At 40.5% G+C, this 22,072-nt stretch overlaps 3 protein-coding genes across 8 annotated transcripts; 2 read left to right on the top strand and 1 right to left on the bottom strand.

Moving 5' to 3' along the window:
- Positions 1-660: 660 nt before the first annotated feature.
- On the bottom strand, positions 661-9,465 carry LOC110537131 (glycerol-3-phosphate acyltransferase 3). Of its 5 annotated transcripts, none has more exons than XM_036937119.1 (14): positions 9,398-9,465; positions 8,259-8,377; positions 7,754-7,858; positions 7,293-7,365; positions 5,246-5,540; positions 4,980-5,054; positions 4,714-4,803; positions 4,514-4,607; positions 4,280-4,395; positions 3,984-4,039; positions 3,582-3,667; positions 3,075-3,203; positions 2,808-2,887; positions 661-1,380 (listed from the first exon to the last, which is right to left on the bottom strand). In XM_036937119.1, exons 2-14 carry the CDS (start codon positions 8,292-8,294, stop codon positions 1,248-1,250), a joined length of 1,368 nt encoding a protein of 455 aa, XP_036793014.1. In that variant the 5' UTR covers positions 8,295-8,377; positions 9,398-9,465; the 3' UTR covers positions 661-1,247. The 5 variants fall into 5 exon arrangements, with proteins under 5 accessions (XP_036793014.1, XP_036793015.1, XP_036793013.1 ...); XM_036937120.1 differs by lacking the exon at positions 9,398-9,465 and adding an exon at positions 8,738-8,787; XM_036937118.1 differs by lacking the exon at positions 9,398-9,465 and adding an exon at positions 8,699-8,717 and having other exon boundaries at positions 7,754-7,952.
- Positions 9,466-9,537: 72 nt separating this feature from the next.
- Positions 9,538-13,266, top strand: abraxas1 (abraxas 1, BRCA1 A complex subunit). The gene is made up of 9 exons (XM_021622934.2): positions 9,538-10,003; positions 10,164-10,254; positions 10,338-10,374; positions 10,516-10,582; positions 10,766-10,962; positions 11,950-12,069; positions 12,177-12,261; positions 12,369-12,477; positions 12,563-13,266. The coding sequence occupies exons 1-9, from the start codon at positions 9,917-9,919 to the stop codon at positions 12,982-12,984; spliced, it is 1,215 nt and encodes a 404-aa protein (XP_021478609.1). The 5' UTR covers positions 9,538-9,916; the 3' UTR covers positions 12,985-13,266.
- A 907-nt stretch (positions 13,267-14,173) lies between these two features.
- LOC110537133 (helicase POLQ-like) lies at positions 14,174-19,964 on the top strand. Of its 2 annotated transcripts, none has more exons than XM_036937121.1 (4): positions 14,174-14,481; positions 18,969-19,082; positions 19,295-19,429; positions 19,761-19,964. In XM_036937121.1, exons 1-4 carry the CDS (start codon positions 14,392-14,394, stop codon positions 19,944-19,946), a joined length of 525 nt encoding a protein of 174 aa, XP_036793016.1. In that variant the 5' UTR covers positions 14,174-14,391; the 3' UTR covers positions 19,947-19,964. The 2 variants fall into 2 exon arrangements, with proteins under 2 accessions (XP_036793016.1, XP_036793017.1); XM_036937122.1 differs by lacking the exon at positions 14,174-14,481 and adding an exon at positions 14,639-14,762.
- The last annotated feature ends 2,108 nt before the right edge of the window (positions 19,965-22,072 follow it).

Here is a 22,072-nt window from a genome sequence, read left to right as displayed (position 1 = left end):
CCCATGTTGACTCCAATGCTTCCCACAGATGTGTCAAGTTGGCTGGATATCCTTTTGGTGGTGGATCATTCTTAATACACACGGGAAACTGTTGAAAAACCCAGCAGCGTCACAGTTCTTGACACAAACCGGTGCGCCTGGCACCTACTACCATACCTTGTTCAAAGGCACTTCAATATTTTGTCTTGCCCATTCACCCTCTGAATGGCACACACACACAATCCATGTCTCAATAATTAAAAATGCTTCTTTAACCTGTCTTCTCCACTTCATCTAGACTGATTGAAGTGGATTTAACCTGTCTTCTCCACTTCATCTAGACTGATTGAAGTGGATTTAACCTGTCTTCTCCACTTCATCTACACTGATTGAAGTGGATTTAACCTGTCTTCTCCACTTCATCTAGACTGATTGAAGTGGATTTAACCTGTCTTCTCCACTTCATCTACACTGATTGAAGTGGATTTAACCTGTCTTCTCCACTTCATCTAGACTGATTGAAGTGGATTTAACCTGTCTTCTCCACTTCATCTACACTGATTGAAGTGGATTTAACCTGTCTTCTCCACTTCATCTACACTGATTGAAGTGGATTTAACCTGTCTTCTCCACTTCATCTACACTGATTGAAGTGGATTTAACCTGTCTTCTCCACTTCATCTACACTGATTGAAGTGGATTTAACAAGTGACATCAATAAGGGATCATAGTTTTCACCTGGTCAGTCAGTCTATGTCATGGAAAGAGCAGATGTCCTTAATGTTTTGTACACTCAGTGTATATTGTAGGGGGCTATTTAGGGTAAGGAGTTGCATTGTAAGGAGCATATCGTAACATAAGAAAGAAAATTGCACAAATGAATACTAATACCAGTACAAATTCTGTGTCAACGTAAACACATTCTTGAATAATGTTAAGTTTAGTGCAATCTGAAAACGTAGTATTACTGTAACATTATCAGATAATTTAATATCATACAGATTAGTACTACTTGCAGTTAAGTTTGATATGTTTAAGTTTCTATAAAACAATTCTTTAAAAAAAAGGCATTTCATGCATTAAAAACGGATAAACTATATGTTGCGTATCAGAGTCTGATACTACACAATTATAATGAATCCGTGTATTCAATAACAAAGGCCATTGATTTGGAATTACTTCAGTCCGTATGCATTGTAGTATGTAAAATACTTTGAAGTTATCGCCCACTGTCAGAGATTGTCCAGTGTTAATTCCAATGTCATTCATTAGCTCTTGGTGCTCTCTGTGTGAGGCTCTTGTGAGTTTCTAGCTTTCGTTCCCACAACCATACTGCTGTACATCTTCTGTTGATGCTCTTTAAATTCTTCTTTCACCTTGTCTCTCTTCAAGCTCCCATCCCTGTAGAGAGAGAGTCAGACGTTCTACAGTTGCCATGGCGCCCTTTTGGCAGCCTTGGCAGAGAGCTCCTGTATATTTAGTAAATATTTCATAAATGTATGTTTTTTAAATTTTTGTTTTTGAATAGCCAAACGAGTATAGATTTAGTCTGAATTACATCTTACTTGTTTCCTGCCCGAGAATGAACAGCAAAACAGCTTTCCAAAATCAGCTATTTTGACTTGAATTCGGTCGGCCTACATTGGAATGTTTCTACGGTCTCCTTGATCCAAGACTACAATGCAGTGCTGAGTTGGCAGTGAGGAATTCATTGCTCAAGAGCATTCCTTCAAAGTTGAGTATACTATATCCTGAGTGAGTGCATGGGAAGATAAAAAACCAATGGCAGTGTCCTACAGCACGGAGAAGACGCAGAAGGCAAGACACCCAGCTTCAGGTACCTGCCCCCGGACGACCTGATTTGGCTGCTCAGCTCTCCCTGTTGACCACCTGCACCTCCCTCTGTTCAAGCCTTGTGCTATTGACTGTCACTCCATCTGTTGGAGGTTTGAAGTAGCCTACCCAGAACTTGAAGTACGCTACTCAGAACATTGAAGTAGCTTACCCAGAACTTGAAGTAAGTTACTCAGAACATTGAAGTAGCTTACTCAGAACATTGAAGTAGCCTACTCAGAACTTTGTAGTCCAGACCTATACTCATGTCATTCAATTTTTCTTATTGATGTTTGTTTTGCTTTTTAAGCACCTCGAGATATGTTTACTTCCATGTGCTGTGTACTGCAATTCAGACTTTAGCTGCGGCCTACTTGTTCATTTATTTTTTATTTCACCTTTATTTAACCAGGTAGGCCAGTTGAGAACAAGTTCTCATTTACAACTGCGACCTGGCCAAGATAAAGCAAAGCAGCTCGACACATACAACAACACAGAGTTACACATGGAATAAACAAACATACAATCAATAATACATTAGGAAAATATATATACAGCATGTGCAAATGAGGTAGGATAAGAGAGGTAAGGCAATAAATAGGCCATGGTGGCGAAGTAATTACAATGTACCAATTAAACACTGGATTGGTAGGATGTGTAGAGGATGAATGTGCAAGTTGAGATACTGGGGTGCAAAGAGGCAAGATAAATAAATAAATATAGTACGGGGATGAGGTAGATTGGATGGGCTATTTACAGATGAGCTATGTACAGGTGCAGTGATCTGTGAGCTGCTCTGACAGCTGGTGCTTAAAGCTAGTGAGGGAGGTAAGAGTCTCCAGCTTCTAACTAGTAACACATTATTATAGAACAGTATGGTTCCCAGCACATTTTCTTTTGATCACAGAACTCTATTATGTCAGAATGACATGTTTTAAAGGATCTTTAGTGAGAATAAAGCAGTGAAAAATAAAGTTTGCTGAGGGTTTCCTTACCACGCCATGTCCAACAGCCCTCCCTGATGTGCAATAGCAGACTTCACTCGGTTGGCAAACTTGGTAGCATCTTCCCCTTCCTATTCAAAGCGGTAATGAAGAAGGATATCATTAAAAAAATATATATATACAGAGGAGTCTATCGTCCTGGGGGTAAGAGGAGTGTGCACTCTATAAAGGTTTGGGAATAAAACACAACATAAGGTCTGACCAGTTGATCATGGGAGGGAGTAGCAGTAATACTGTATATAGACTGTGACAACCTACCTGTCTGGTCATTGGGGGCAGGTACCACACATTGACCACGATGGCCCAGCTGGTCATCATTCTGAGTAGGTAGCTCACCATGTTGTACTTGGCACTGTTCCAGAAGGCATCTCCAAAGCGTGGGTCATACTAACAGGGAAGGAGATCCAAACGTATATTCATCAAAAGCACAGGAGATTGGTGGCACCTTAATTGGGGAGAACGGGCTCGTGGTAATGACTGGAGCGGAATTAGTGGAATGGTTTCCAGGTGTTTGATGCCATTCCATTTGCTCCGTTCCGGACAATATTATGAGCTGTTCTCCCCTCAGCCTCCACTGATCAAAAGGCTTTTACATGGAAATGAAATAAAAAAATAGCCGACAAGGTCAACACATAACAAGTGAAGGTCAATATGTAACAATGTTTAATGTCATATAGTAACTGCCGATTGATGACAGAGCCAGGGTTAGAACACAAAAGAGGCATTTCAGACAATGGACAATTTACTGAAGACTGCAGAGAGTACCTTGATTGCAACTGGGTATATTGTCCCTCCAATCTCAAAGCTTCCCTTCTTGAACATCATGACTGATGTGTTGTTGATGCAGGTTCCTGCAGGAGATAAAAAGGTCACGAGACCACCACAACCACAAACTTCCAGGAGCATTGGAGTCAATTGCATTTCAATTCAAGTCAATTCAGGAAGTAGACTGACATTTTATCAGAAAAATTGTATACGAGTTGACTTTATGGATTGACTGAAATTAAATGGAATTGACCCCAACTACACCTTCCAGACAGCAGATAAAGGTGGACGAGACACCTAATATAAAGACTACAATAAAGTCCTAGTATAAAGACTACAATAAAATCATAGTATAAGGACTACAATAAAGTATAAAGACTACAATAAAGTATAAAGACTTACCCTCTGGGAAAATCAAAATGGGTAGATTGCGCTTCGCTGCAACATGAGCCCTCAATCTAGAAGAGGATGGAGGGAGGGAGATCAATAACCAGGACAAAACTAATCACGATGAAAACAATACAATGTATGAGGAGATTGAGTGGCAGTAATGGTAATGTATATCGTTATACAAGCAATAAATTGACATTGGCAAGCAATTTATTCACTTCACAGAAGACAACTGAGTAAATGTATAGATGAAAAAGACATACTAAATGCATCTCCTGACATCTTTTCCCATTTACTTGCTGTCTCACCTACTGGTAACAGCATGCCGGTCTCTCATCTCCGACCTCTCAAACCACACATGGGGGCAGGACCTCACCATTGATCTCTGGATGACCCCCATCAGCCCACTGTGACTTTGACCCACCTGGGAATAAACCCGAACACAGTGAGCATGACAACTCTAGTCTGCTGAGAACCAAAAGTGATGTATACAATATCAAAAATCAGTGATATGTTGACACAGCCATGTTCATGTTACCCACCATAGCGTAGCATCCATCATTGGCCAAAATGACAATGTCAATAGGTGAGGTGTGGTTTGCTACGCATATTCCTCCTTTTTGTGGTTTATTATTTCTGTAACAAATAAGTATTTATTTCAATGACATCATGACATTGAAAACATTGATACTAATATTACTTCCTAAATGTTTATTTTAGGTAGGTTGGGCTGTATACTAACTTGTTGTGGTATTGGATGGTGGCAGAGAGGCCTCTGGCACAGATCCTATAGCACATCAGATGGACTAACTCACTGAGCCAGTTCTTCACTCTAGAACACAAGAGCAAAGTACAGTAACAGCCAGGGAAATTCTATTCTCTCAAGCCGTATATCAACTCTCGAGCTAGCTAGCTGTTATAAGAGATAGGAACATTGAATGTTCCTATCACCACAGTTTATAAACGTTGTAAAACATTCTTTAAAACCTTTGTTGTGTACATCGTTACCTCCTGTTAGGTAGAAACCCCACCAAAGTTGTCCCGATCACCAGCCAGCTAATCCCTATGATTGCCAGGGTTATCCTGGAAGTACGAACAAAACAAATGTAAAAAATAAAATAACATTCAAATTGTGTTTAATAATAATAATATTAGTAGTAATAATTGCACTCTATCCAATAAATCCACATCAGTTGACAGAAACTGAAGTGAACAAATGGGCTATTGATTGGTCTGAGATGGATAGAGTTAAGGGGAGGTGTGGTCAGACCCACCTGAGAGGGAAAAGGACACAGTAACGTATGATCACGCCCAGGCCCCAGATGATGGTGAGGCGCAGGCTGATGTAGTGAAAATTGTGGTTGGTGCGGGTCAGGAGGTTCCAGGAGACCAGCTCCTCAGAGGAGAAGCGCTGAGTGACCTGGTCATCCACGATGCTCTCCAGGCCCTTTCTGTAGAAGTAGAATGAGTCGCTCAGCGCAAACTCTCCCCTCGATATGGACTGGGTACGATACCGACGCAGCTCCCCCATCTCCTGTTCCATAGAGCCACCCTCCCTCTGGATGAGTCCTGGGAAGAGAAGAGAGGAACAGCACAGATAAATCACTGAGTGGGTAGCATAGTCAGAGATTTTCAGATGTAGGACATTAAATATGATGGAAAAGTCTGTAGAGTGGGGGATGTATAAGAAGGATTGTATGTATAGAGTAAAATATACACCTACTAATTGAGGCACTGTATCTACCTGTATCTGTGCTCTTCCTCTATTGGTATAAAGAGATCCCAGAGAAGGAAATGCCGATGAGGAATGCGATGGGAAGACTGTTGTGGCATAGCCTATCAGTACCAGGTACCAGTGAGAGCACTGAGCTTGCATTCCTTTTCTCTGTACTCAGCATTGATGTACTGTATTTTACCCAGTTCCAGTAAAACATGAATACTTTTCTAATAACTTACTGGTTAACAATTTGCTTGTGTCATGATTATACAGTAATATATGCTTTAGTATTATATTCATAGAAGAAGAGTTTTAGACAAAAGCATGGTGGGTTTTGTCATCTCTGCTGCTGAATGGTTTGCTAAATCTTATTGCATAATAACATTGCATTGACTTGACCTTTTTGTCCTTGCATACAAAAAAAAATGTCCTTTTTTAAGTTTCCTGTCAACCCTGATTTAGAATGCCAATGTTTCTGTGATACAAACATGATTGAGTGTTAATTCAACAACATAGGGTAGGATTGCAGATAGACAACTTAGAGACACCACACAAAGTCCCCAGTATAAATCCAATCTTCTGGAATATTCAAGGCAGTTCAAAATAGAATATGATATACATGTCTAATAAGTATCAAATTTAACTCAACATAGCTCCACTGAAGACGGTGACGTGACGTCTTTCAAACGTTGTACAGTATATTTCCAGGAAGAGAAGATGAAGGGGGCATACAGTATTTCACAGCATGGGTTGAGGGTTAAGCTACACATAGAGAGTCCGTTTTCTGCCTGAAGTTATGCAATCCTCTATTGCATCATCAGAGTGGGACACAGCTGCTCCACTCCGCACAGTTTCCACTAGCTTCCATATCCCCAAAGTCAGATTCCATAGCCACAAAGTAAAACTTATGCTTTTTGGTCTTCATTTAAGATTAGGGTTAGGTGTAAGGTTAGCGGTGTGGTTAAGGTTAGGGTTAAGGTTACTTTTAAAATATACTTTTAAGAAGACAAATTATAGAAATGGGCAGACTTTATTTATGTTATTGTGGGTATAGAAGCTCGTGATGACCACTCCGCAACCCCACATCAGCTGAGCTGACCAATCATAAGCTGACCAATCATAAGGCACCACACTGACACACAGTCACATGTACAGGGTCTACTCTACTCCTTCCAGATAGAGCTGAATTCAACTCCTCATACTACAGAACAATATGCTCTAAGAACAGAACCAAGGTCTCTACATGCCAATGGGATGTTTGAAATGCAGTTCTGCTGAATTCAAATATTTATCCTATAGACCATCAGAACTCAACTCAACTTACTGAATGTATAATTACCTTATTACTATGTAATTAGCCTAATAATTATCACAGGGCATTCATATTTCAGTTAGGGGCAAATACAAACTAAAGAGTATTGATTCAAATGGTATCATTCAGCATAGGAACCATAGAAAATAATTGCTTAGCACAAAAGTTAATGAAGAAAATAAAGAATAGGCTACAGTTTGATAGTCATCCACAATAAGTTACACAGACAGGGTCCCTCCAGACCTCAGCATGAACTCATTCATCGATGGGTAGTGAGTGTAATGTCACTCACCATTGGGTAGCGGAGCAGGCACTGGCAGAGTGGGTCGATCCCTGTGTCCTCTCTGGATCCGCAGGGTGGCCCACTGCCCATAGAACAGAGTTATTTTCAGCTGACCTCACACACAATGCTTTCTACATACTGCATCTTGCCCAACTGCCCCGCGTTCCCCGCATTGAACATTAACTATGTCAGTCTGTTCTAAGGGGTCAGGGGGAAACATGAATACAGTATACAGAGCACAATATCCTACATATAGTAGTGAATATAAATCAATTAATATCCGATTAATGCATTTATACAAAAAATATTTATCTTTTCATAAATCACCTGTTCAGAAAAAGAATAATAGATGCTATATTAGATGCTATATGAGGTTATGCTTCAATAAAATGTTTCAGAATAAAATAAGAAATAGTGAGCTATTCCTGAAATTTCTGAATTTGAGTTCTTCCAGAACTTCCAGCAGTTACCTCCAATATCTTGACCAGAATCTGAATATAGACCGAAGTGACCCCCAGGGAGAGGCCAAACATAGCAGGTATCATGATGAGCCCAATCATCACGGAGAACCACACCTGCAGCAACAAAGTCGTTATACTCCACAGGTCATCCATCCCTCCCTCACAGAGATCTGTCATCCACTGGTATGGCACATAGGGTTCAAGTTATCTACAGAAGAGAGACATAACGTTTATTAGCTATTCATTCCAAATAAGCATTATATTTTGTTTTTATAATAGAGGAGGCTGAATTCATATATTTGACTTGGGCCTAGCTAGGTAGTTAGCTATGTAAAGTTAGCTAGGTAAACAGGATCTGAAACGGGATATGAACACCGAAATAGCCTAGCTAACTAATATACAGCCAAGCCGAGAAGAGAAGCACTAGAAATAGCTTACATTATTGGGCATACCATATCCGAGGAAGACTGCAGAACATGAAATGTTTCCAAATGTATTAAAGAGAAATAGTAACCTGAAGACCTCTTCGTTGTCTTAACGAGTTTTCCATTCTTCTGTACCTCGCTGTAGCGGTAGTGGTTGCAGGTTGCAACCCAACAGTGTAGTCAGCCACAGGACAGTGCGCAAGATCTGCTGTAAAAATAAAACCAGGACGTCACTAGTTACCAAATTCACAAAGTCATAAACCGCGCCTATTTCTACAATACAATGCATCTTCTCAGTGGTGAAAAAAGTACCCCATTTTCATAATTGAGTAACAGTGAAAGTCACCCAGTAAAATAATACTCGAGTAAAAGTCTAAAAGTATTTGGTTTTAAATATACTGTAATGAAACAGCAGGGAGCAGATGCGGCAGGGTCGATTTCGGCGCTTATAAACCCAGGGTCGTTACAATACTTAAGTATTAAAAGTAAATGTCATTGCTAAAATATACTTAGGGAAAAGTATAAATACATTTCAAATTCCTGATATAAAGCAAACCAGATGGCATACTTTTCTTGTTTAAAAAAAAAAAATGTTTACGGATAGCCAGGGGCACTCTCCTAAACATAATTTACAAACTAAGCATTTGTGTTAGTGAGTCCGCCAGATCAGAGGCAGTAGGGTTGACCAGGGTTGTTGATTCGTGTGTGAATTAGACAATTGTCCTGTTCTGCTAAGCATTCTAAATGTACTTTTGAGTGTCATGGAACATGTATGGAGTAAAAAGTGCATACTTGTATTTAGGAATGTAGTAAAGTAAAAGTTGTCAAAAATATAAATAGTAAACTTAAGTACAGATACACAAAAAAAACGACTTAGGTAGTACTTTCAAGTGTTTTTACTTTAGTAATGTACACAACTGTATCTCCCTAAAAAGTGATTTTAAACCGAACTCTAACATTAACCAAACAGCTAACCTTAGACCTAACCCTAACCATAAATTAAGACCAAAAGCTATTTTTTGTTTATATGAGTTTTTACAATATAGCCATTTTGACTTTATGGCTGTGGCAACTAGTGGAAATAATAAAACCACTCCCCCCACTGACGAGTTGCTCGAAAAAAGTTCAGCTTTCGTGCATTTCAGCTGCGCAGAAAAGGCGATGCGTCTGCAATTGCAGGTAGCGCTGTTTTTACGCAATCGTAACACCAAATATATTTATAACTAACCCGAGATAGTTTATCCTGTGACGTTTACAGTGGGAGGAAATGAAGCATTAGTGGGCAGAACAAGCAAGGAGGTGGGCAAAGCCAAGCACGAGCTAGCGAGATCCTATTGGCATATATTTAAGTTAGGGAGCGTATTCGCAATGAAAAAGGCGTGTGCATTAACGCAATTCGACAAATGCACTCCTTCTAAACAACGCCATTTTTTAAAACTTTGGCAAAGCGTCAAGTGTATTCAACTTAGTGCACTGTGTTCGTAACAGATTGTAGTTTTGGGAACAGAACAATGTATTGGAGATCAGATGTTTCATCGATGATAAAATTAGCAGAATGTCAGTCCAGTTTCACCTTGTCACATCCTCTCCCACTACCCGCGACTGAACTTCCTCTCACTACCATATTTGGTGGTGAGAAAACGTTCTAAACGGATGCTTCAGCTTTATAGCCCCTGTGACGTGTCTGGGTTACTCCTTATGTTTGTGTGGTAACACTTTTGATGTTGTCTTTCTGACAAAAAGAAGCATGGAGGACTCAAACTCTTATATTCGCGTCTCCGGATTTGTTCTTGGTTCATTGATGTTTCAGCACTTGAACAGTGATTCTGATGTGGTAAGTAGTTGGCTAGATCGCTAGCTAACTAGCTACGTTAGCCAGTTGGCTAACACCACAACAGATAGGTCTGACCAAATAGCTTACTCATTCAAATACTAGTTATTTTATTAAACTGACCGTATACATGTATGTAACGTTACCTCATAACATTTTGCAGGAAGGTCTCATTCTCGGGGAGACCAAAGCTGAAGAGCGAAGCAACATCACTGACTCTCAAATCGACAACATACAGTTTGAGCATACAATAAGTGAGTCATCAGCTGTGTACTTACATTTTATAATATAATCTTGGTGTGTACTGACTGTTGTCTCACCCTGCTTTCTGTTCCAGACATTCAGAAACACATATCATGTCGCAAGCTCAATAGGTAAACTGTAGAGACTAAAGGTTTCTTAAAATTGTGATTCAGCTGTGTGTAACTATTTCAACAGTATATCACTTACTATCATAGATTATTTCTGGAAGCATGTCACTTAAACAAATCTATTTTTCTCTCCACCTCCCTTAGCTTCTATAATAGAATAGGGGAGGTGAACCAGGATGAAATAAGGCACATTTTATCCAACTATAAGGAGGTAAGTGGAAGAAGAGAGCATGGTAATATTGATGTCACAGATGGTGGTATTGCAACTAAGTCCAGGGAGTAAAGGAACCTGTGCCATTAGGCAAGTTGTTTTCATTTCTTTCCTATCTTGTTTGATAGCCAACAAAGCACACTTTTATTCACCCTCTTTCTTCTATTTGACTTTCCTATCCAGGAGAATGTGATTGGTTGGTATAAACAGCGGAGAAACACAGATCAACAAATTACCTTCAGAGAGCAAGTAGTCCACGAGAACCTGAAGAGAGCACTCTCCAATCACGAGCTGATCTTTCTGCTACTGACACCCAGTGAGATCACAACATCAGGCTCCACTCACAAACTGGAGTATGCAGTCTTCAGATCACATGGCAGGTCAGTACATTCACATTTTGATGGCCTTCACACTGTTTTGAATCAAATTGTGTTGCACTGTGAGTAGTCTATCACTGCCTTCACTAAAAACAGATATGTTCAGTATGGCTTTCTGCTTAGCTCAACCCTTAGTCAGCTCTAGCTTAAGCGGTTAAAAAAATGTGTGTATATATATATATATATATATATTCTACACCGAGTACAAAACATTTGGAACATATTCCTAATATTGAGTTGCACCCCCTTTGCTCTCGGAACAACCTCAATTAGTCGGGGCATGGACTCTACAAGGTGTCAAGCGTTCCACAGGGATGCTGGCCCATGTTGATTCCAATGCTTCACATAGTTGGCTGGATGTCCTTTAGGTGGTGGAATATTCTTAATACACACAGGAAACTGTTATGTGGAAAACCCAGCAGTGTTGCAGTTCTTGACACTCAAACTGGTGTGACTGGCACCAACTACCATACCCTGTTCAAAGGCACTTCAATCTTTTGTCTTGCCCATTCACCCTCTGAATGGCACACATACACAATCCATTTCTCTATTGTATCAAGGCTAAAAAAAATCAATCTTTAACACGTCTCCTCCCCTTCATCTACACTGATAGAAGTGGATTTAACAAGTGACATCAATAAGGGATCATGGCCTCCACGGTGGCACAGCGGTCTAAGACAGTGCTAGAGGCATCACTACAGACCCTGGTTCATTCCCAGGCTGTGTCACAACCGTCCGTGATGGGGAGTTACATAGGGCTGCACACAATTGGCCCAGCATCGTCCGGGTTTGGGGAGGTTTTGTCCTTCCTTGTAAATAAGAATTTGTTCTTAAATTACTTGCCTAGTTAAATAAAATGGAGTCATCAGGTATTCCTAATGTCTTGTATACTGTAGTTTTATCCTTGTTTTTTACTCTTGCTGTACAGTCCTTGGATTTAAAGCACCTTTCAAGAAATCCCATTTTTTAAAAATGTATTATTATTATTAGTCAGTATTGCAGTGTACCTGTCCTGGTCAGCAACCTGGGTTTGTTGGAAGAGCAGGACTACTGGAGACTCTCTGCATCTTGTTCATCAGTCAACTACAACCATGCTGTTAGGAAACACAGGTACTACTACTGGGCCTCAGCACTGGGCACTATTGACTTTGAAAAATGTAATATGTGTGTTTGTCTGGTACCTGTATGACTAGTCTTACACTTTTTGCCCTGTGTAGATCTAAATTCTTCTCCTCCGATGGATCTCTGCATGAGGTGGATGAGATTAATGACATGAACAACTCCTTGCAGGGTGAACTGAAGGTAAGTTGAATTGATGGCAAGAGAAATGTAAAAACACGTACAAAAGACTGTACAGTACAACCTTTGGTAAACATGGTGTCACCTGGGATTTGTTTTTCTTTTCACAGATGGCATGTAAGAAAGTGGAGGAGAGTGAACGATTGGTCGAGAAGCTGCTTGCAGACGTTTCTGATCTAAGAAGGATGGTCAATGATAGGAAACAAGAGCTGGGAGAAAGTATAACATTTGTTTCTATTGATGAATCAGTCTTGATTTATTCTCTTGTGTGTATTAAACATTTTATTTACATTTGTGTTTCCAGTCTCAGCAGATGGAGCCTCCACCCCAGCACAGCCCCAGGAGAATGTGCTGCTCTGTGAGGTCATCAAAACACTATTTCCTGGGGCATCTCTACTCCAAACGCAGGCTCTAAACTTCCAGGGGTTTCCATTGCCTGAGTTCTGCTGCAGCACTGACCATGGCATAGACATTGCTACAACACTGCCTTTGATCCTGAGTCATACACTCCCTAAAGCCAGGAAGGGGAGGCTTGGGAGAGGTGGAGGTACATCCTGGAGAAAACGTCCCCTTCGTGAATCATCTGAGGTGCCCAAGAGGAGGAAAGGCATGCTGGAGGAGACTGAGGAGTCTTTGTCAGTCAGTGGGTCCGAGACCGAGGAGGATTTGATCCCAGCCAATCAGAACGGAAATGATTTAGATGTGTCCAATTCCCCCGTCTTCTGAGGACCATATGGACCGCTCAAGAATAGTCACTTTGCATTAAATGTCACTGTGTATGGATTATAGGAAATTCTGTGACATTCCCCTGTAACAGTCCTCCATCAATAACTGAAACTTGATGTTTGCAGGGATGCCTTCAATTAGCTTATTTTTAGGGGCAACATGTTTTATTTAGAAGTGACTGTCCAAGTTATTGATTATAATAACTTTAGTTTATCAACAAATTTTTTATATTCAAGCTGTTATTGAACTTGTACATAATTACATAAAATTATTTTCACATGTGAGTTACGATTATTGGTCTCATGGCTCAACCCAAGCATAGCAGCTCAGACTAGATTAACAAGCAATATTCTACATTAAGAATAATTTTAATACAATTATTACAGTATATATGCTACACTAGTTCCCCAATACAGGCTGACACAGTTACTCCAAGTGCTGGTTGACGAAGGTGTTTGTATCTTTCATAATGTGGGTCCAGACATGAATCCTGCGGAGGAAAATTTTATGAGTATTTATTATAGAAAGGCCTAAACGATCAAAACGTGGTCATTTTGAGCTATAGGTCTGTAGCGCACAATGTCATCAGTACCCTCTAGTAAGTAGTGCTGGTGCATTTGCAAAGAGAAACTATCACAGAGCAACCTCAAGGCTTAATGCTGCTGACCCAAGAGTATTGGATCATATGATATTCTGTCCCAAGACCAGTCAATGAGTCAATAATAAAGTGAGTGATTTGATGACTTACCCATAGCTTTCTTTATGGCTTTGGAAATCTCCCTCTGTTTCTTACCACATTCCTGGAAAGGAATAACGCCTTGTTAAAATGACATGACAGCCTCTGGTGATGTGATATGAACATGTTTAGCTTTATCTGACCAAGTTCTCACATGTTACATGCCTACTGTAAATTCTTCCTGTTTGGGGGTTTATATACAGGGATAGCAGCTATTGGAAAGAAGTTTGGATTATATGCATTTTGTAATGAAACATTGCTCAATTGCATCTCTGCTCATCAGTATGGTATTTATTATGTACTGTAGTCTGACAGACATGAACATTCTTGAAGTCCACTGTGATGTCACAGAATGTAGCCCTTCTGTGGTTGTTCATATGGATTCTCCATCCATAATGGTTGGGGAGATAAGAATGTACATGAAGTTATGTGAATCCATCCAACAATGTAGTTGCCATAGACGTTGTAAACAAATGAGACAGCTTCAAATCCTGTTTAAAACTTTAGTAATGTTCGTCATGTGGAATGTCACACCTTGAGCACTAAGAGTACATAAGAATCTAATTAAATTTGCATTTTCAAACGTCATCCGAAACCCAATTATTCCATCCATATAGTTTTTCTTTGTGCACTCTTCCTAGATGGATAGCTAGCTAATAGTAACGTTACATATGCAGATGAAATCGTTTACAATTTCATCGTTCTTCTGGACTACATTAGACGAGCCTGGGATACTTCTGAGACATTGTTCTGCGATAAGAGTAAAGAAGACATTAGCTTACATCAAATAGAGTTTACTCTGGCCAGCTAGCTAGTATATTAGCCAGCAGATCCGACCCGTTTGCTTACATAGGGTCAGACGGCATTCCTCTGTAGATTAAGACACCGCGGAACTGGCAAAATATATGGTTTGGGAAATGTACATCAATCCAGGGATGACAAATGCTTTGTACTCCGAAATGTCTCATTATCCCAAATATTACAGCACTGGCTCTGTGGTTTCTTAATCTACACAGGAATGATGTCCGACCCCAATGCAGCTGTAAGTAAACGGGTAGATAGTTAGCTAGTTTATAGGACACATGTGGCTAGTTAACGTTAGCTAGCAATGGATGGCATAGCTACAGTTAGAGGTTAGCCATTTGGCTAGCTAATACTAGGTTATCTTAATCATTACAAACGTCAGTATGATTGTGCTTTTGTCCTTAGCAATGAATTGTATACACAATAATAAAACTGCATTCTTATATTTGCCTTCAAGCCGTGAAATGTTTCATTATAAAGATCGGACAGCTAGCATTTTTAACCTGCTGTGTTAAAAACAACATTGACGTCACATCCTGATCAGTAGTTCCTCACAAAATTAATGGATTTCAAAGTGATAGTTTGTTAAATTTCCATATAACACATCTTAATATTTCCTTATAAGAAATATAATGAATCTAAAATATAAAAATATGGTACTGCAACTAAACTAATTGTATCACTGTCAATAGGTCGGAATAAATACAGTCTATTTACTCCACTGGACTCAATTTGAAGTTAGATTTATATATTTACTCGTCTCTGATGGGCTAATCCGTTAAATAAACGCATGTTTACTAGTAAAGCATTAGACAAATCTAAACGGATCCAACTCTAATTCATTACAATAGGTATGTGTTTCTAACATAAAATTCATTAAAAATCCTACAATGTCATTTTCTGGATTTTGTTTCTCATTTTGTCTGTCATAGTTGAAGTGTACCTATGATGAAAATTACAGGCCTCATCTTTTTAAGTGGGAGAACTTGCACAATTGGTGGCTGACTAAATACTTTTTTGCCCCACTGTATATATACTGTATATTTGTTTTAAATGGAATATCTACATAGGTGTACAGAGACCATTTATCAGCAACCATCACTCCTGTGTTCCAATGGCACGTTGTGTTAGCTAATCCAAGTTTATCATTTAAAAAGGCTAATTGATCATTAGAAAACCCTTTTGCAATTATGAGCACAGCTTAAAACTGTTGTTCTGATTTAAAGAATAAATAAAACTGGCCTTGTTTAGACTAGTTGAGTATCTGGAGAGTCAGCATTTGTGGGTTCGATTACAAGCTCAAAATGGCCAGAAACAAAGGACTTTCTTCTGAAACTCGTCAGTCTATTCTTGTTCTTAGAAATTAAGGCTATTCCATGTGAGAAATTGGCAAGAAACTTTTTATCTTGTACAACGCTGTGTACTACTCCCTTCACAGAGCAGAGCAAACTGGCTCTAACCAGAATAGAAAGAGGAGTGGGAGGCCACGTTGCACAACATAAAAAAAGCATCCCGGAGTCACCTCTTCACTGTTGATGTTGAGACGGGTGTTTTGCAGGTACTATTTAATGAAGCTGCCAGTTGAGGACTTGAGGCGTCTGTTTCTCAAACTAGACACTCTAATGTACTTGTCCTCTTGCTCAGTTGTGCACCGGGGCCTCCCACTGCTCTTTCTATTCTGGTTATAGCCAGTGTGCGTTGTTCTGTGAAGGGAGTAGTACACAGCGTTGTACGAGATCTTCAGTTTCTTGGATTACATTAAGGGGAAACATTTTAATGGCTTGGAATGGCCTAGTCAAAGCCCAGACCTCAATCCAGTTGAGAATCTGTGGTAGGACTTAAAGATTGCTGTACACTAGCGGAACTCATCCAACTTGAAGGAGCTGGAGCACTTTTGCCTTGAAGAATGTGCAAAAATCCCAGTGGCTAGATGTGCCAAGCTTATAGAGACATGCAGCTGTAATTGCTGCAAAAGGGAGCTCTACAAAGTATTGACTTTGGGGGGTGAATAGTTATACACGCTCAAGTTATTTTTTGTTGTCTTATTTCTTGTTTGCTTCACAAAATATTTTGCATCTTCAAAGTGGTAGGCATGTTGTGTAAATCAAATGATACAACCCCCCCCCCCCCCCCCCCCAAAAAATACATTTTAATACCAGGTTGTAAGGCAACAAAATAGGAAAAATGCCAAGGAGGGTGAATACTTTCGCAAGCCACTGTATATACAGGGTGTACCGGTACTGAGTCAATGTGTGAGAGTACAGGTTAGTCGATGTAATATGTACATGTATGTAGGGGTAAAGTGACTATGCATAGATAATAAACAGTGAGTAGCAGCAGTGTTAAAAAAGGGGGTCAATGCAAATTGTCCAGGTAGCCATTTGATTAGCTGTTCAGCAGTCTTATGTCTTGGGGGTAGAAGCTGTTTTAGACCTAGACTTGGTGCTCCGGCACCGGTGCCGTGCTGTAGCAGAGAGAACAGTCTATGACTAGAACGGCTGGAGTCTTTGACATTTTTAGGGCCTTTCTCTGACACCGCCTGGTATAGAGGTCCTGGATGGCAGGAAGCTTGGCCCCAGTGATGTACTGGGCAATACGCACTACCCTCTGTAGCGCCGTTCAGTCAGATGCCAAGCAGTTGCCATACCAGGCAGTGATGCAACCAGTCAGGATGCTCTCGATTGTGCAGCTGTAGAAATTTCTGAGAATCTGAGGACCCATGCCAAATCTTTTCAGTTTCCTGAGGGGGAATAGGTGTTGTTGTGCCCTCTTCACGACTGTCTTGGTGTGTTTTGGACCATGATAGTTTGTTGATGTGGACAACTTGGAACTTGAAGCTCTTGATCTGCTCCACTACATCCTCGTCAATGAAATGGGGGCGTGCTTTGGCCTCTTTTTCCTGTAGTCCACGATCAGCTCCTTTGTCTTGATCACGTTGAGGGAGAGGTTGTTGTCTTGGCACCACACTCCCAGGTCTCTGACCTCCTCCCTATAGGCTGTGTCATCGTAGTGGTGATCAGGCCTACCACTGTAAACTTAATGATGGTGTTGGTATCATGCCTGGCCATGCAGTCGTGGGTGATCAGGGATTACAGGAGAGAACTAAGCACGCACCGCTGAGGGGCCCCTGTGTTGAGGATCAGCGTGGCACATGGTTGCCTACCCTTACCACCTGGGGGTGGTTTTTCCAACAATTGTTAACAGACAGATTATTTCACGTATCACACTATCACAATTCCAGTGGTCAGAAGTTTACATACACTATGTTGACTATGCCTTTAAACAACTTGGAAAATTCCAGAAAAGTATGTCATGGCGTTAGAAGCTTCTGATAGGGTAATTGACATCATTTGAATGCCACATCCGATGAGCGTCTGACTCTGTGTTGTAGGATTCAATCTTAGTCCTGTATTGACGCTTTGCCTATTTGATGGTTCGTCGGAGTGCTTGCATCTTGTTGAGTGCGGTCTTAGTGCCAGCATTGGTTTGTGATGGTAAATGGACAGCTACGAAAAAATATAGATGAAAACTCTCTTGGTATTTAGTGTGGTCTACAGCTTATCATGAGATACTCATACCGCAGGCAAGCAAAACTTTGAGACTTCTTTTAATATAAGATTTTGCGCACCAGCTGTTATTGACAAATAGACAGACCACCACCCCTTGTCTTACCAGAAGTAGCTGTTTTGTCTTGCCGATGCACAGAAAACCCATCCAACTGTATATTATCCATGTCGTCATTCAGCCACAACTCAGTGAAACATAAGATATTCATTTTTGATGTCCTGTTGGTAGAATAGTCTTGAACGGTCCAGTTTATTCTCCAGTATTTGCACGGTGGCAAATAGGACGGGTGGTAGAGGCGGGTTACCCACTTGCCGCCAAATTCTCACAAGGCACCCGGATCTGTGTCCCCTGTATCGGCGTCTCTTCTTCTTGCGAATAACAAATTTGGGCCTGGTCTGGTATCAGCAGTAAATCCTTCACTTCTGACTTATTAAAGAAACAATCTTTCTCCAGTTCGATGCGAGTAGCTCTTTTTGGTCATAAGAATTGGTCATAAGAGACGGTGGCAGAAACATTTATGTACAAAATAAGTTACAAACAAACACGAAAAAACATGCAAAATGGCACAATTGGTTAGGAGCCTGTAAAACGGCAGCCATGCCCTCCGGCGCCATTCTGATGTTTGGTATACTCAGTGAGTATGTCATTGGGGACCAGGCAAGCTAAATATAACTATCTTTGTCCCTCATGTCAGTGTTTCATAGAGGCACTCTGAAAATGGATCCATATCATATGCATGATCATCATAAGAACATTGAGATTTCACCTCAGTTTAACAGGGCTTGGGGTTACTGCAAACACTTCTTAGTACTAAGAATAGCTCTTTGTCTTCCATTTTGACCCCACTGATCTCACTGTGTCCTCTCTCTGTTATCAGGAGCTGGAGGAGTTCTGGCCCTTCAACGCTCTCCTGACTGAGCTGGCTCGCAGGCTGACCTACTGTGTCCAGGCCGAGCTCCTCCCTTTCATGGAGGTAGCGGGAGTCATGGAGGTCAGACGTTAAAAAAATCTCTATTCATTTTATTGCCATTATATCATCCTCAAAATGGTGACAATGTCCTACTTACCTGTCAACAAAACGCCCCAAAAAACATATCCACATCTTAGGTATCCAGTTATAAGAGCAATTGTCCTAGTCAAGGTATGCAGGCATTGTTCCAGAAGTATTTTTGCATGCTGTAACCCTTTATCTGCTTTTGACAGGGAAGAGCCAAGCAACTGTACAACGCTGGATATAAGACACTGGCTGACCTGGCCAACGCTGACCCAAACGTTCTTGTCAAGACTTTGGAGAACCTCTTCAAGAAACAAGCCAATCAGATTGTTGCTTCTGCAAAAGTATGACTGTTGTCAAATGCTTACACACACACACACACACACACACACACACACACACACACACACACACACACACACACACACACACACACACACACACACACACACACACACACACACACACACACACACACACACACACACGCACACACACACACACACACACACACACACACACACACACACACACACACAATTGCGCTGTTTACGTCCTAAATCCATATAGAATAAATAAAAACATTGAATATCGTAGAAAAAGGGATTGTGATGAGACGTGACGAGCATTTACTCTATGATCATTGTCCTTTTTTGAGGTCTTCCTTTGTTTCAGATGCTGTTGAATGAGAAAGCTGATGCACTTCAGGAGGAGGTGGATGACTTGTTAATGATGCCTCTTGATCTATTTGTAAATATGTTGCTGGGGTGGATTTATTTAGTAAACATGACTTTTATTTGGCCTTGTGTTTTAATATTGTTTGGTGTAACATATTGTTTATCAGAGTGTATTAAAACATAATGTGTTTTACCTGTCTATTTGTGGAAAAATCACCCTGATTAACTCTTTAGTTATATCACAGTTTATCTGTTGTCATCAACAACCGCTTAATTGCAGAGCGCCACATTCAAATAATATTACTAAAAATATTTATATTCATAAAATCACAAGTGCAATATTGCAAAACACAGCTTAGCATTTTGTTAATCCACCTGTCGTGTCAGATTTTGAAAATATGCTTTACAGCGAAAGCAATCCAAGCGTGTGTGTAAGTTTATCGATCACTAGACAAAACATTATGAACACCTAGCATCAAAGTAGCTTGGTCACGAAAATCAGAAAAGCAATAAAAATTAATCGCTTACCTTTGATGATCTTTGGATGTTTTCACTCACGAGACTCCCAGTTACACAAATGTTCCTTTTGTTCCATAAAGATAATTTTTATATCCAAAATACCTCCGTTTGTTTGGTGCGTTATGTTCAGAAATCCAAAGGCTCGAGCGGTCACGACAACGCAGACAAATTCCAAATAGTATCCGTAATGTCCACAGAAACATGTCAAAGGTTTTTTATAATCAATCCTCAGGTTGTTTTTAAAATATATAATCGATAATATATCAACCGGCACTGTCCTTTTCAGTAGGAGAGGGAGAGACGATGGCTGCCCAAGCTCTGTTGCGCAAGCAAAACTCATGCGAACACCTTATCTTTCTTGCTCATTTTTCAAAATAAAAGCCTGAAACAATGTCTAAAGACTGTTGACACCTTAAGGAAGCGATAGGAAAAGGAATCTGGTTTAAATCCCTTTAAATGGAGCGAAGGCAGGCTATGGAATATGGAGCTTTCAAAATAGAAGTCACTTCCTGGTTTGATTTTCCTCAGGTTTCACCTGCAATATCAGTTCTGTTATACTCACAGACAATATTTTGACCGTTTTGGAAACTTTAGAGTGTTTTCTATCCTAATCTGTCAATTATATGCATATTCTAGCATATGGGCCTAAGAAATAGGCTGTTTACATTGGGAACGTTATGTTTCCAAACATAAAAATAGTGCCCCCTAGCTGAAAGAGGTTAAAGCTGCAGTATGTAACTTTTTGGGAGACCTGACCAAATTCACATAGAAATGTGAGTTACAGATCTGTCATTCTCATTGAAAGCAAGTCTAAGAAGCGGTAGATGTTTGCAGACGACACAGCAGTAGTAGGCTTGATTACCAACAACGATGAGACAGCCTACACAGAGGAGGTGAGGGCTCTGGGAGTGTGGTGCCAGAAAAACAACCTCTCACTCAACGTCAACAAAACAAGAGGAGATGATCGTGGACTTCAGGAAACAGCAGAGGGAGCACCCCCCTATCCACATCGATGGGACAGCAGTGGAGAAGGTGGAAAGTTAAGTTCATCGGCGTACACATCACTGACAAACTGAAATGGTCCACCCACACAGACAGTGTGGTGAAGAAGGAGCAACAGTGCCTCTTCAACCTCCGGAGGCTGAAGAAATGTGGCTTGTCAGCTAAAACCCTCACAAACTTTTACAGATGCACAATTGAGAGCATCCTGGCGGGCTGTATCACCACCTGGTATGGCAATTGCACCACCCACAACCGCAAGGCTCTCCAGAGGGTGGTGCGGTCTGCACAACGCATCACCGGGGGCAAACTACCTGCCCTCCAGAACACCTACAGCACCTGATGTCACAGGAAGGCCAAAAAGATCATCAGGACAACAACCACCCGAGCCACTGCCTGTTCACCCCGCTATCATCCAGAAGGTGAGGTCAGTACAGGTGCATCAAAGCGGGGACCAAGAGACTGAAAAACAGCTTCTATCTCAAGGCCATCAGACTGTTTAAATAGCCATCACTAGAGGATGCTGCCTATATACAGAGACTTGAAATCATTGGCCACTTTAATAAATGGCAATAATGTTTACATTTCGTGCATTACTCATCTCATATGGATATACTGCATTCTATATGTTTCTACTGTATCTTAGTCTATGCCGCTCTGACATTGTTTGTCCAAATATTTATATATTCTTAATTCCATTCCTTTACTTTACATTTGTGTATATTGGGTATATGTTGTGAAATTGTTAGATATAGTTCACAGAGATTTAGATGGTACAAGGACATTATACTT

This window comes from Oncorhynchus mykiss, chromosome 12 (genome assembly GCF_013265735.2).
Source record: "Oncorhynchus mykiss isolate Arlee chromosome 12, USDA_OmykA_1.1, whole genome shotgun sequence".
Lineage (NCBI taxonomy): Eukaryota > Metazoa > Chordata > Actinopteri > Salmoniformes > Salmonidae > Oncorhynchus > Oncorhynchus mykiss.
This window is presented reverse-complemented; position numbering and strand designations above follow the sequence as displayed.

Coding starts and splice junctions, on each gene's coding strand:
- abraxas1 (XM_021622934.2), top strand. CDS start 9,917: ATGGAGGACTCAAACTCTTATATTCGCGTCTCCGGATTTGTTCTTGGT. Junction 10,004..10,163: donor TGAACAGTGATTCTGATGTG/GTAAGTAGTTGG, acceptor AACATTTTGCAG/GAAGGTCTCATTCTCGGGGA. Junction 10,583..10,765: donor TTTTATCCAACTATAAGGAG/GTAAGTGGAAGA, acceptor TTTCCTATCCAG/GAGAATGTGATTGGTTGGTA.
- LOC110537133 (XM_036937121.1), top strand. CDS start 14,392: ATGCAGATGAAATCGTTTACAATTTCATCGTTCTTCTGGACTACATTA. Junction 14,482..18,968: donor GACATTGTTCTGCGATAAGA/GTAAAGAAGACA, acceptor CTCTGTTATCAG/GAGCTGGAGGAGTTCTGGCC. Junction 19,083..19,294: donor AGGTAGCGGGAGTCATGGAG/GTCAGACGTTAA, acceptor TGCTTTTGACAG/GGAAGAGCCAAGCAACTGTA.
- LOC110537131 (XM_036937118.1), bottom strand. CDS start 7,921: ATGACAGATCTCTGTGAGGGAGGGATGGATGACCTGTGGAGTATAACG. Junction 2,888..3,074: donor TGCCCCCAATGACCAGACAG/GTAGGTTGTCAC, acceptor CGCTTTGAATAG/GAAGGGGAAGATGCTACCAA. Junction 1,381..2,807: donor GGGCTGTTGGACATGGCGTG/GTAAGGAAACCC, acceptor CTCTCTCTACAG/GGATGGGAGCTTGAAGAGAG.